Source organism: Lampetra fluviatilis, chromosome 49 (genome assembly GCF_964198595.1).
Source record: "Lampetra fluviatilis chromosome 49, kcLamFluv1.1, whole genome shotgun sequence".
NCBI classification, from domain to species: domain Eukaryota; kingdom Metazoa; phylum Chordata; class Hyperoartia; order Petromyzontiformes; family Petromyzontidae; genus Lampetra; species Lampetra fluviatilis.
Genome location: NC_136323.1, coordinates 7,178,970 through 7,193,690, shown reverse-complemented (window position 1 = coordinate 7,193,690; position 14,721 = coordinate 7,178,970). Strand labels below are relative to the sequence as shown.

General features: G+C 46.0%; 1 protein-coding gene across 7 annotated transcripts in view; it reads right to left on the bottom strand.

Annotated features, from left to right (window-relative positions):
* Positions 1–14,721, bottom strand: part of LOC144948501 (voltage-dependent P/Q-type calcium channel subunit alpha-1A-like) — a 168,732-nt gene that overhangs the window by 26,704 nt on the left and 127,307 nt on the right. For all 7 annotated transcript variants that reach the window (XM_078878020.1, XM_078878021.1, XM_078878022.1 and 4 more), the window contains 9 exons: positions 14,241–14,351; positions 13,664–13,747; positions 9,851–9,967; positions 8,601–8,666; positions 6,902–6,993; positions 4,288–4,438; positions 2,961–3,088; positions 930–1,026; positions 241–346 (listed from right to left, as the gene is read on the bottom strand). In XM_078878020.1, coding sequence (XP_078734146.1) covers positions 241–346; positions 930–1,026; positions 2,961–3,088; positions 4,288–4,438; positions 6,902–6,993; positions 8,601–8,666; positions 9,851–9,967; positions 13,664–13,747; positions 14,241–14,351 — 952 coding nt within the window. The remainder of the gene's footprint in view (positions 1–240; positions 347–929; positions 1,027–2,960; positions 3,089–4,287; positions 4,439–6,901; positions 6,994–8,600; positions 8,667–9,850; positions 9,968–13,663; positions 13,748–14,240; positions 14,352–14,721) is intronic.

The following is a 14,721-nucleotide window of genomic DNA, read 5'->3' as shown; positions in this document are numbered from 1 at the left end:
TTGGGGGGCCTGAAAGTTCGTATGTTGAACTTATTTCGCACCTTATGTAGCCAACCATGCTAATTGGAGGTTTAATTACCTGATGTGTGTAACACGCTGTGCGGAAGATGTAACGAAGACAACGTTCAAGACTCACCCGGGCTGGAACTCCTTTCCAATAGCACAATCACATTATGAAATCACAATTAAACATGAATATTTCAAGGGAACTTCAGATTTCGGCAAATACAAGCTACCTACCCTTGGCAATCTTGATGTCCAACGCTGTGCGAATGAGTGCCATGAGGGTGGTGGTGAAGTGAACTGTGTTGTCCTCAGCTATCGGCATGTCCATCCGCACGAGGCGCTGGCACAAGAAACACAACAAGAATCCGAGATAAATTATTAACAATAATGATCGAGAGAAAGAAAAAAATCAACCATATGTCTAATATATTTTTTCTCTCGAATATGTATTCCAGAATAATTATTATTATTTCAACCATGATTTACTTGATTTACTTTTCAAATAGAAGACTACAAGTCATATCAGAAATTGATTCCAAGGCCAGTACATTTTTCCCGCAGCGATGAAGTAAACGTATATTTTACGTATCGATGCCATATCTGCATTTCACACTCTGACCAAGCAAGACCCAGGCCACTTGTTGCGATGCGTCATTTGCAAAGACAAAGCTTCATGGGTTAAAAACGCGAAAAACTCCCCGCAAATTATTCAATAAGGTAACACATCGCGACTTCGGTCCCTGCTGCGGTACTTGATGCAGGACCCCTCCTAAAGATTGCGACTCAGTGAGGCTTTCCTGGGTAAGTAAAGGGCACGAAACTAACAAACAAATAAGTAGCAATCTGGGTCTGGGCCTCGCCGCCGGTCACTGAATGAACAGCACAGTGAGTGTGCGCGAGTGAGTCGACGGTACGGAATGCACCTTGTACGCGATGCGAACCGGGCACTTCTTTCCGAGGCCGAGCGGAGGGGACATGTGACGCAGGAGCTCATACATCTTGGTGTACGTGATGCGGCCTCTAAACACACACACACAACAAAGACAATAACCTTGACAGATTGTTGATGCAAGTGCTGTTAGCGAGCACCTATGAAGGCCGGGTGACGTCAAAAGCACCACGCCCGACCGCCTTTGTCTCCCTAGTGGCAATGTTTGCACACTGCACCAGATGCTCATTTGCGGCTGGGTCGACCTAGGGGAGGCCCAGGACCAGTTCAGATAATCGTCACTGGTGTTGGCCGTGAGCGGGAATCGAACTTGGGTCGCCGGGTTTGTAGTGCAGCGCGCTAACCCGCTACACCACCGCTCCCCACTACACACACACACAAAGCACCACGCTCAATGTACAGGAGGGAGCAGTGTGTGGGTACAGCAGCGTTACTGCTCTCCGATGCGTTCTCGGGTCATTACCGCGTGCCGTTCGGCACGATGTCCGACGTTTTGCTCCACGCGCCCGGGGAGAGCTTCTTTCGGGAATAGAATTCGGCACGACATTACAATGTCTGAAGACTATTACGAAGCATATGATCAAGTTAAAGGTGCAAGTGCCTTCATTCTAAAACGAAAATAGTAGACTCTCAATAATTATCCGCATATTTTTCCGATTTGTGCACCTGAGATTTTAACATAAATTAATAACTCATGGATTTTTTCTTAAGCCCAAATTAATAATATAAAAAACAATTATACATTGTTATTCTTGGAAATATCTATTGCAAGTCACGTGCTTAAATCAGACAAATATGTCCTCTGGTTAATCCGAAATTCACGTGATCGGCTCTACAGTACAGTTGCATATCTTTACAACAGTGGGTGGAGTTTTATTGATTTTCATAGGCGTGGTTCTACTATACACTTAGTTGTATTCTATTAACAAACTCAATTGCAACAACTTAAACATAATCTATACCTATATTAATGGTTATTGGCATAGAGATCCACAAAAAATTGTGATATATTTTTGGATTCATAATATAGGTTTTTGGGTCAGATCGCGTTATTTATAAATGTGTCGTAACCCTCCACCGCCCGATACAGCCAAACAGTAAAAAATGTGTCACGTTTTTCAAAGGACAAAATAATTCACTTCTTTAGCCCACCGGTGTGTTGAAGAGAGAATCAACAGCATGTTAAAATTTGAGTACGAAGTTTCGCTGATAATTACAATCAGCTTCATCGGGCAAGAATGATGAAGCTCTCCTGTTGCTTCCGGTCTTAAATAGAGCAGCATCAGGGAGACGTCATCATTTAATTCAATCTGGTGCAGTGATTCGAGGCAAAGAGGCGGATTGTATTGTAATTATATAGATTGGTAATCATTCAATTGTTATTCATTGGTATTTGTTTCCCTTATAAGGAATTGTAATTGTATTTGTTTGATAATACGCTTCCAGGCCGCACTAAGCCTGTAGCTGTCAGAGCGATTCAAGTTATTTCTGTTTCTCTCAATTTCAATGGATTCTCTAATTAGTCTTGGCCATTCGCAATTTTTTATTATCCGCGGATGTCCTCCATATCATTATCGCGGATAATCAAGAGTCTACTGTCATGAACCAATGCTCATCCCATTTTGTGATCCTGAGCCAATTGTGAAATTCTTCATTCCCATGATGAGGGCCAGTCTCTCCATAAGACAGTCAGTGTTTTGTATATTAAGAGGAGTGTCCGAGTCCAAGTGTTTCCACGCTCAAATGAGCATAACTCTGTAACTCTCCGATGTGTGTTTCGATTTGTGCTCTATGTTGTCCGGCATGATGTCCGTCGTTTTGCTTCATGTGCTGTTTTTTTTTAACGAACTGGATAATAATTGCTCAGCACACTGAGTGAAACGTCAGACATCACGCCGGACATCACGCCGGACATCACGTGGGACAACCCTAAAAGAGAGCTGTACAAGCAGCACAATCGCGAACATCCGACGCGGATATAGCGCCGCAGTTTCTTTTCACTCACGTTGCAGCCGGATCGTAATCCCCCCAAATTCGCACAAACTCGTCGAGGTGATGAGGCCCCAGGATGGACGAGTCCCGGGTCAGGTACTCGAAGTTGTCCATGATGACTGCCACGAAGAGGTTGAGCATCTATCCCGGCAGGAACAGCACAACGTGGTTTAGATACAAGAAGGGTGCATGTCCCTGCAATGGCTCACTCACATCACTGCTGGCGGCCACGGCTAGAGAGGCAGCTGTAGAGAGCCCCTTTATACTGGTAGAAACCTCCTGGTTACACCAGCCCACAGGGGATTATTTTGTCCGTCCCTCCGTCGTGCAGGGAGGGACTGGGTGGGGAGGGAGGGGCTGGGTGGGGAGGGGAGGGTGGGGAGGAGCTGGGTGGGGAGGGTGGGGCTGGGTGGGGAGGGGATGGTGGAGAGGGGCTGGGTGGGGAGGGTGGGGAGGGGCTGGGTGGGGAGGGTGGGGCTGGGTGGGGGGTGGGAGGGGTGGGGCTGGGTGGGGAGGGGCTGGTCACCCCGTGGTGCCCTTATAAAACTCAACGTTTAACCTACTCACGCCGGCTTGTGCCCGCCCTCACAGTTGGGCATATTTGCGGAATACACCACGCCGCCGTTGACCCTGGCCATTGACCGAGCAACCCAACGTTCCTACCAGCTCCCTCCGAAGGAATGTGTTAGAAGGTACCGTGCCTACTCTTTCACGCTCGTAAGAGGTGGAAGTAGCCACACTTTAGCACACCACACGTGGACCGGCCGCTCGACTGAATGTGCTGAACCCGTTCAAGCGTACGCTGCTGCTGGGTGGACGGAGGCACTGAGGGATTTAATAAACTTGCCCCATTGTGTCCACTGCCATGCCAGGAGATCGAATTGAATCGAATTCAACCATTGCACCACAGCAGCATCCCAACACAACAGCCTTGTGGAGCGTGAAAAAAATGTCGCTTTTAGAGCTGGCCTCGGTTAAGTTAAGTCAGCAAAACTATTGTCCGTTCAAGAACATAGTTTCACTATTTTAAGTGGCTTCTCGATTTGAATCGGGGATCTCAGTATTGTTGGCTCAAAGCCTGTGACACAGTCCATTATCTGAACCGGTCCTGGGCCTGCCCTAGGTTGACTCAGCATAAAATGAGTACCTGGTGCGGTGTGTAAACAACACCACTGGGGAGACAAAGGCAGCCGGGCGTGATACTGTGCCACCCACCCCCTCGTGTGCCCTGCTGGCCTTGAAAGCTGCTCGCTAACATCACTTGCCCCAACAGTCCGTAAAGGCTACACGGGGGATCTTTGTCTTTGGTTTTTGCGCGTGGACGTGCGTGCGTCGGGCACCAGGAACGAGCAGAGGAAGATGAACGAGACGAAGTAGAAGTAGGCGAAGTCACTGCCGCAAACGTTCTCGCCGTTAAGCGAGTGCTGCTCACACGGCTTCTTGCTCAGGCAGGAGAGCATGATTTCTTGCCACGCCTCCCCGGTGGCACTCCTACATGCCCGGCACCACCGTCGCATGTCATCACAATACCATGGACTCACAGTCGGAGATCATCGCAATACCACGGACTCACAGTCGGATATCATCGCAATACCATGGACTCACAGTCGGAGATGATCGCAATACCGCGGACTCACTGTCACATTTCATCGCAATACCCTGTTGCAGATCATCGCAATACCACGAACCCATCATCGCAAGGATTGAATATGCAAATACCATGATGCCAATATTATAGATTATCACATGACCATGAACTCACCATGAAAGATCATCGCAACACCATGAACACATTGTCAAAGGGACAGACACAATACCCTGGCCTCAATGTCATAAATGACCACAACACCATTCAACTCACGACTACAAATTATTTATGGGTTGCAGTGCAGCTGCATAGTTAAACGCCAATAAAAGCAGAATTCCGTTTGGTATCTCCATATAACATAAAAAAAAACTTTCAACCTATCAGGCTATCGGCCCACCAGACAAATATTATCAGGCAGCATTTGTTTCGTCCTTCCGAATCAAGCTCACTAAATAAATGATTTTGGATCAGCAGATGTTATAGGCTAGATTACTCCCATATATATGCATAATTTGACTCCATTCAACATAAAACACCGTCAAGCATAATGGCTGAAAGGTTACTGCAATACTACCAACTCAAGATGACAAATCCTCACAACACCGTGAGCCCATCATCTCAAGGACAGACACAATACCCTGACCTGTGACGCAGATGCCCCACAATACCATGACCATGACCTCAATGGCGGAGAAGTGGCTAAAATTCGTGGCACGCACTATCACAGATCACAACAATGCCCCCGAGACTCCACCCGTCACAGAGATTGACAGAAGACACTGACCTCATCTTCAAAAGTACAGATACAATCCCACAATTACTATAAGATCTTGACCCCACCATGGCAGGTCATCACTACCCTCCAAGCTGATCGTGGGCAGGCACAGATACGAGGATCTAAAGCCTGTTGTGACATATCATCGAAATGCAATGACCTAAATGTAAAAAACAAATCAGCACAATACCTGAACCCTACCGCCACAATAACAGACACAACCAAGTGACCACCGCCATCCCCCTCCCCACAGACACGGATCATTAGAACGTTCGGAAGTCACTGGAATCTTCACCGACCAGAATGGTGAAGTATGGTCGTACGAACCCCCATGACCGACGCGGCACGAGAAGGCCATCATCCAGCAGCGGATTGACACGGGTTTGTAAGTTATCATCGACAACAATGTGCACGTGTAACGCGGCAGCGATCAACGATGCTGGTCGTGACAAAAAGTAATATTTAAAAAAACTTCTTTAAAAACACGCTTTTATGAGATGTACCGTACTAGTAATGGAAGAACTCCACGACTCCAGGAAGTGGCCCCGAAGCTTGCCATAACGTAAGGGGCCGTGGACAATTACAGCCAACGTCAGTTTAACGTGGACAATTAGAGCCAAGCCGATACATAACATATAAAAAATAATGTTTAAAAATATGTTTTACATTTTTTTATGATAGAATATAGTATTGTCATCAGTATGACATAAGTATGGCAAGTTTGCAGTCGATACCGCATTGGGAAGTGGGTTAAAATTGAGTTACAAGATTTGAGCATACAACAACGACAACAACAGACAGAGTTAAATAAATGCGTGTAATAATAAAAGCATGTAATAATGAAAGTGTGTAACAATGAAAGCGCGTAACAATAAAAGTGCGTAATAATGAAAGCGTGTAACAATGAAAGTGTGTAACAATAAAAGTGCGTAATAATGAAAGTGTGTAACAATGAAAGCGTGTAACAATAAAAGTGCGTAATAATGAAAGCGTGTAACAATAAAAGTGCGTAATAATGAAAGCGTGTAACAATGAAAGCGTGTAACAATGAAAGCGTGTAACAATAAAAGTGCGTAATAATGAAAGCGTGTAACAATGAAAGTGTGTAACAATAAAAGTGCGTAATAATGAAAGCGTGTAACAATGAAAGCGTGTAACAATGAAAGTGTGTAACAATGAAAGTGTGTAACAATGAAAGCGTGTAACAATAAAAGTGCGTAATAATGAAAGTGTGTAACAATGAAAGCGTGTAACAATAAAAGTGCGTAATAATGAAAGTGTGTAACAATGAAAGCGTGTAACAATAAAAGTGCGTAATAATGAAAGTGTGTAACAATGAAAGCGTGTAACAATAAAAGTGCGTAATAATGAAAGTGTGTAACAATGAAAGCGTGTAACAATAAAAGTGCGTAATAATGAAAGCGTGTAACAATGAAAGTGTGTAACAATAAAAGTGCGTAATAATGAAAGTGTGTAACAATGAAAGTGTGTAACAATAAAAGTGCGTAATAATGAAAGCGTGTAACAATGAAAGCGTGTAACAATGAAAGTGCGTAACAATGAAAGTGTGTAACAATGGGCCACAGCATACCTGAATAGGAGCATCAACGCTTGAAAGAATGTCTGGAAGTTGTTGTGCTCGGTGATGCCCCCCTCGTCATCGAGTTTCACGTTGCCAAACACCTTCAGATGCGCACAGGTACACACACACACACAGAAGACAAAAGACAAAGATCCCCTGTATAGCTTCAACAGACTGTTGGGACAAGTGCTGTTAGTGATTAGCGAGCGCCTATGAAGGCCGGTGCAGCACACGAGGTGGTGCTGTGGTCAGCACCACGCCTGGCCACCTTTGTCCCCCCAATGTCGATATTTACACACCGCAACAGGTACTCATTTGAGGCCGAGTAGACCTAGGAAAGGCCCATGACCGGTTCAGATAATCGTCACCGGTGTTGACCACGAGGGGGGAAATCGAGCCCGGGTTGCCGGGTTCGTAGCGTATTGCGCTAACCACTACACTACCGCTCACCACACACACACACCGCCCCCCCCCCCCCCCATGGATTAGTGTTGCTACGGGAAGCAGCATCGTGTTTGACCTGCCAACACAGAGGATGTCACGAGCTTTGTGGGATGAAGGCACCGAGAGCTGCAGCACTAAGTGGCTCATAGTCTCCGATTATCCTCTCTTGCCGTGAGAATTAACGAGGCACCCCCCCCCCCCCAACTCACACCCCCCGCATAAATTACCGCGCTGATCCCCGGCCACGTACGGCAACTGAGCGCCTGTAATTAAATACAAAATACAAGATTCAACTCGGCACTGGTGACCGGGTGGCTCATGGGTCAGGGAGCCGAGCTGACACTGCTGACAACCTGAGTTGGAATCCGGGCAGTGGCGTGCGAATAAAAAAAAAATCTAACATCGTGTTCAATTCCATTCTGCAACTCAACTTGGCTGAATACCAGCTGCGAAAATGTTTTTTTTGTTTGACTGTCATGCAAAGGATATCGCTCTCGTATTCCGGGTGGGTTGGAGAAGTGATGTGCCAGCCCCTCCATTGTGTGGGAACCAGAGATGCACAGAAAAAACTCGAAGTCGACACATCAATGGGGCTCCGTGACATCCACTTCTGTGGGCCATTCTCGAGCACAAAGGCTTGCACTGCTCTGTGAGAGATGGCAATGGATCCTTCTTCTCAGGGCGTGATGCCAAGAGCACAATCGGGTTAACATTGTGGGAAATTGATTACCATGTACACGTATTCAAAACCATATTCAACTTGCTAAAACTTTCGTCATTATGTCGGCCGGCATTATTGACATATTGCTATATTGGCATATTGCTGTCCATCTTGTTATACATGTATATACATATATATACACTGCATCTGAGTGGGTTGTCAATTTAGGAATGAATTTGTTAATTAATTAATTTGTAAGTAGGTAGGGGGAGGGGTGAAGCGTGTAAGAGAGGGGGACAGGAGCGTACGTCGTGGGTAACGAAGGGGTCGTGGACGGGGAAGGTGGCAGAAGGTGAGGAGTCTGGGGGGTTGAGAGGGGCTCTGAGAGACAGAGCTAAACGAAGCCCTTCCTCTATTCTCCCGTCGTATGGGTTGCTTCAAAAAAGCAGACTTATTGTAGGAGAAGCAGAAAGTTGCCAAAGGTTTACACCAACGTTCTGCAGCAAATCCAGGGCCTCTGGGGTGAAGGTTTTGGATGGCCTGAGCTCAGGGCATGCGGAGAGAGTATCAGAGAAGGCCAAGCGTCGATCCCCACCACATTACCTGCATGCCCACGATGGCGTAGATGAAGAACAGCATCGCGATCAACAAGCAGACGTATGGCAGAGCCTGCAGCGACACGGACATGAGTGATCACATCACAGACGCTCTGAACAGGTTCTTCCTAGACACAGACACCCTGAACAGGTTCTTCCTAGACACAGACACCCTGAACAGGTTCTTCCTAGACAGACACCCTGAACACGTTCTTCCTAGGCAAGCTTTGCATGCATTTTTACCCTGGTTCTCATAACTTGCTATTGCAAATTAAATATTTGTTCTGTTTGAAAACCAGTCAGGTCTTTCCTTTAGACGTCCTCACTAATCACAAACGTGCACGAAAGTAGTTGTTCATACGAATAGTTTAGATGCGTAACAATGCATCGATTATACAATGAAATTGATTCCTATTCTAATAAAACACAAGTGTGAAGATATAATATGTACGATTCATATTTATATTACTCGTTTATCATTACCATCATGGTTGCTGTTCTCTTGAACTTCACTCATTGAATCCTTAACCCATATTGAGGCCTCGGCCTATCAGATTCTGACTGTGTCATCTCATCTACGCTGTCGTCAACCACCACCACTGCCGCACTGCAGGTCACCTCGCACTGCTCCACTCGCACTGCTCCACTCGCACTGCTCCACTCGCACTGCTCCACTCGCACTGCTCCACTCGCACTGCTCCACTCGCACTGCTCCACTCGCACTGCTCCACTCGCACTGCTCCACTCGCACTGCTCCACTCGCACTGCTCCACTCGCACTGCTCCACTCGCACTGCTCCACTCGCACTGCTCCACTCGCACTGCTCCACTCGCACTGCTCCACTCGCACTGCTCCACTCGCACTGCTCCACTCGCACTGCTCCACTCGCACTGCTCCACTCGCACTGCTCCACTCGCACTGCTCCACTCGCACTGCTCCACTCGCACTGCTCCACTCGCACTGCTCCACTCGCACTGCTCCACTCGCACTGCTCCACTCGCACTGCTCCACTCGCACTGCTCCACTCGCACTGCTCCACTCGCACTGCTCCACTCGCACTGCTCCACTTCGGAATTCCCTCTCCCATCGTCTCGCCTCCCCACACTCTTTAAACATTACCTCGTCTGTTGCAAACTTCAACGGTGCTGTTTGTTGCAGGTTGCTTGGTATCTCGGGCCTTTGGGTTTGTGCTTAGCAATGGTGATTAGAATAATGATAATAAAAAAAGTGTATATACTGTAAGTATCTGAGCTGTACCTTGAACGACTGCAGGAACGTCCAGAGGAGGATGCGGATGGTGTAGCCCTGGCGTAGGAGTTTTATCAAACGTGCCGCCCGGAAAAGCCTTAAGAAGCTTAGGTTGATGAAGTTTTTCTGTAAGGAGCAAGGAAAAGTGCCTGGAACATAAGAGACTTGCCAGCGGCGAAGGCCATGGCACAACGACGCACGCCATTCATGGAAATTCAAGGATGCTCTTTGGTTCTTTCGGTAAAGTCACGTGGGTATAAAATAAAATAAATCACGACGTTTCGATTGCAACACAAGCAATCATCATCAGGTGGGAAAACCACACGTGATGATGATTGCTTGTGTTGCAATCGAAACGTCGTGATTTATTTTATTTTCTACCCACGTGACTTCACCGAAAGAACCAAAGAGTATGGATTCCTGCAAGTCACGAAAGCTTAAAATCTAAATCCAAAGATCTCAATTTAAAAGCATACTTTTTTACGATGACTTTTCAACAAGAAAAGTTCAACAGTCTGATGTGAATCTCTCGTCCGCGCGACAATTTATGGCTCTCCGGCGTGCTCTCAAGGTTGCACCGCGCGTTGTTCGGCAGGATGTCCGGCGTTTCGTTGTGCGCTCCCACGCCGGGAGCTTTCGTCAGGAATTGAATTTATTAATTCAGGAAGTGAAATTCATTTTTCGATTTAAAGCTTTCGTGACTGCAGGGATTCATCTTCTTGGTTCTTTCGGTAAAGTCACGTAGAAGGGAAATAATAAAATAATAAAAATAAAATATAATAAAATAATTCTCAGCCGTCCTCAGGTGAAGAACAGGTCTGTCGGGAAGACACCTGCTACGTATTGTTCAGCGTCTTCCCGACAGACCTGTTCTTCACCAGAGGACGAAACGTCGTGAGAATTATTTTATTATGTTTCATTTTTATTATTTTATTATTTCCCTTCTACGTGACTTTACCGAAAGAACCAAGAAGAAGTGGAATTCAGTTACGGAAAGAAGCTCCCGTACACGTGGAGAGAAACGTTGGCCACACCATATCGAACGCTACACGATTACGAGCTGAAAACTAGACGTGGAGGGATTTAAACCGTACGTCACGTTTCTGATATTAAGGTGTTTGTATGATGACGATCGCTTGTGTTGTGCGTGGCAAGCAACCCAGTCACTGCCTTGCAGCATGAGAACTGCTCAAGGCTACTGTCCAACACTGACACTCGTCCGCTAAATGAATGCAACAATTATAATAATCAGCAATGCAGCGAAGTCACTGCAATTAACATCTTGTAATCTAGCATCTAGAAAGGCAGAAAAGGGTCTATGGACCGGTCAAGCGATTTAAAGACCGTCATGTAGGAATATGCTGTGCATTCACAATTAAAATTTTACATCAATGCCACTCTTCGACCAAATACCAAGCAGCATTGTTGCCACAAGTGCTTTTTGTCCCAATTGCTGTTTGATCTCTTGGCCCAGTATTCATAAACCGCTGCCACCACATCTCTCCACATTTCTCAGTGGATTTTTGTTTGTTTGTTTTAGCACTTGTCATGACACCTGCTAACGTATTGTTCAGCGTTGGAAATGTCACGTGTTCTGTATAATACACGATGTATGTGTGTTGATCTTATTTTCGCACTGTACGTAGCCATTCATGCTAATTCGAGGTGCGGGGGAAGGACAATAACATGATAACTGAACGTGCCTGCTGAGAAATACATTTGACTTTCTCGCAAAATTTAATTAAATGTCTATAGAATATTTACATATATGGGTTATGGCAGAACCCCTGTAAATTGTTTTAGATGCGGCTATGAGATATGCCGCAGCATAACATAAAAAATGGCTGAGAAACACCCACAACATTTTTAGATACGGCGAAGATACCCCACACAATTTTTAGATGTGGTTAAGGGACACCAAAAAAACGTGTGTGACCGTGCATATGGTATACATACACGGAGAGCTGTTCACAATTCAAGTCAAAGTACATCTCTACATATTTACAAAAATAACGATAAAAAAACTATATTTTTGTAACCGCAATCCAACCACCGCAGTCTGCGCCACAATGGAGGGGACACAAAAAGCCACGACGTACAGATGAGAAGAAAGTGTGGCGTAAATATGCATGTGCGTATGTAGACTTTATTTTGCACCGTGCGTAGTGAACCGTGCTAATCGAGACACGAACATGAACGTGTGTGGCACCGACTCAACGGGGCGGGGGGGTAGGGCGGGTGGGAAATAAAACCACAGCCACCGTGTGTGCAAAGCCATGCGACTCGCGTGCTCGCGTCTAAAAGGACCGTGCCGTGTGCATGCAAAACTAACCGGGCCGGGGCTCTTTATGGGAGATGGCGTGGCAATGGCATGGAAGATGGAGGAGAGGGAAGGCAGGGGGACAGGGCAGGACGTGGTCAGGATTGACGATGCGTCGGGTGGGTGTGTGGAGTGGTGGGGGGGCGGAAGGTGATGGAAACAAACGCACACACGCGCAGAGACGCACGCATGCACGTGCGCGCGCGCGCACACACACACATCAAGAGCACGCATCGAGTCAATCGGATGGTGCGTACGAACATCAAAATGAGTTGAAGTCAGCGATTAATAAAATTTGAAGGCAGGGTCGGGGGGGGGAAGAGTATGGTTGGGGGAAGAGCGAGCCGATCCTCCGCACGGTCACCGCTGTAGATGCTTTGTAGAGAATCGATCGTTCGATTCGCACCGCCACTCAGGCGGGAGAATTCGCAGAGCACTCCATCTGCGCTAAAAGTGGCTGTTTTGAGGCCCAATTGCAATGACAGGAATAGCCCATCGTGTGCCGAAATCAAACCCATTATTTCAAAAATGCAAGTCAAAAGATTCCCGGTTCATGAGAGCAATGGTGTGGCACTAATTTCTGTTCGTGGCCCAAAAGCAACGGTGGATGCTGTTTCCGCATTCCCATGGCAGTGGTCAGTTTGTATCCAGGACAATGATGGAAAAATGAATCGTGATAAAAACGTAAAAAATGTCTTCATGGGTCTCCATTATTAAAGACAAGTATAGAATGAATATCACCGTGATGACAGTTAAATGAAGCTCAATGATTTAAATATGAAGAGATGAGACATGTAAGCTGCAAAGGATGCCAAGGGTGGCATTGTGAATTTTAAAACAACAATTTAGCCAATGTGTTCAATTCTCTGGAAATTAATTTCCACCTTTCGAATAAAATAATGAAGCCATTTAATTTTTACCCCTAAACTTCTTTATATGCTAATTCAATGCAGGCTAACTCTAATCAAGTGTCCTTCTAATTGAGCAATATAACAATAAAATATTAATCGACATATTCTTTGGGTCATGTAGACAGAAAAAAATAAAAGTAAATAAAATAAAACTACGACATTTCGATCACAACACTCGCTTGTGTTTTGATCGAAATGTCACTGGTTGTGATGTTTCCTTCTTGTCACCTTCCAAGTTCCCTTTCTTTGTCACCTTCCGTGCTTCACCATGGTGCTCTCTGACCCCAGGGCACATATGCCCCGCCCACTGCATTCCGATGCCAGGACGCTTGTGCCACGCCCATTTTAAACCTTTAAAAACAGCTTGCCTTCAGTGGCCTTCAACCATTTTTCCTCCTGATGACGATCGCTTGTGTTGTGATCGAAACTTCATAGTTTTATTTTATTTACTTTTATTTTTCTATCTACGTGACTTTAACGAAAGAACCAAAGAATATGAATTTCTGTAGTCACGAAAGTTTTAAGTCAAAATTTAGTAATCGACAAACATAAATGTGTGATCGACTGATATTCGAATACGGACAAACTTACCCCAAGCTCCGTGACGAGAATGTCTGTGATGCTTCCCAGCACAGTAACGAAATCGAACACGTTCCAAGCATCCCGAAAATAGTTCTGTTGAGACAAACAAACACGAACTTACAAAAGTACTATTACAAAAAAGAAAATCAACATGTTCTGCTTATTGAAGCGACGAAAAAACACTTGGCGTTAAGGTCAAAGTGCCTCCCTGCTGAAATGTACAATTGCACAGCGCTGATCTCCATTGGCAGCTTGGGACCAGTGGTGGGTATTCCACATACCGATGGTGGGAAGCTGACTGTGCATGGCATGACGACTATTCAGGGCTTGAGTTCTCATGGAATATTTTCTATAGCCCCCCACCCCCACTAACCCCCAAAATGACTCAGAGCTGGACCACTCTGGCTGAAATTAAGCCCTGCTTATTAATGGACTCCCTGCAGCATTGGAGTGATAGGCTAAAGTTTCCCAGACACCACGATTTTGAGCTCACAACCTGTCAATTGTGAGCACAGCACTTTTAACCGATGATAACACGCCGCGCATAATCCATCATCCCTTTAGCACACCGTGTGGGGGAGCGTACCAGAATTCCAAACGCTACAATCTTCAGTTTGCACTCCAGAAAGAACAGCACGGTGAAGATGATGTTGAGGTTGCGCAGAATTTTCTCGTACTCAGGTGAAGCTTCGTGGTACTGCAAGAGGGAACAAAACGCTGCACATACAACTATACCATTGAGCACAATATATATTTTTGTTACAACTCAAAGAGAGCCCGATACAAAGCGCCGATCACAGAACGGAGGGAGGAGGGGACGCAATATCCGCGAACAGCAGCCCCCGAGTTCGGTACAACAGGGCTTAATGAAGTGGGGGAGAATTGGCCTCACTGCTCAACCCAGGTGGGGAACCACTAACGGGGACGTGAATGCTCATATATGGGGAGGAGAAAATGGTTAAGGGAGAAAGATAACTAACATATTGGGAGAAAGAGAGGGACAGGGGAAGAAGGGGAACCAAGGGGGGGGGGGAGCACAATTTTTCTTCTTGGTTCTTTCGGTAAAG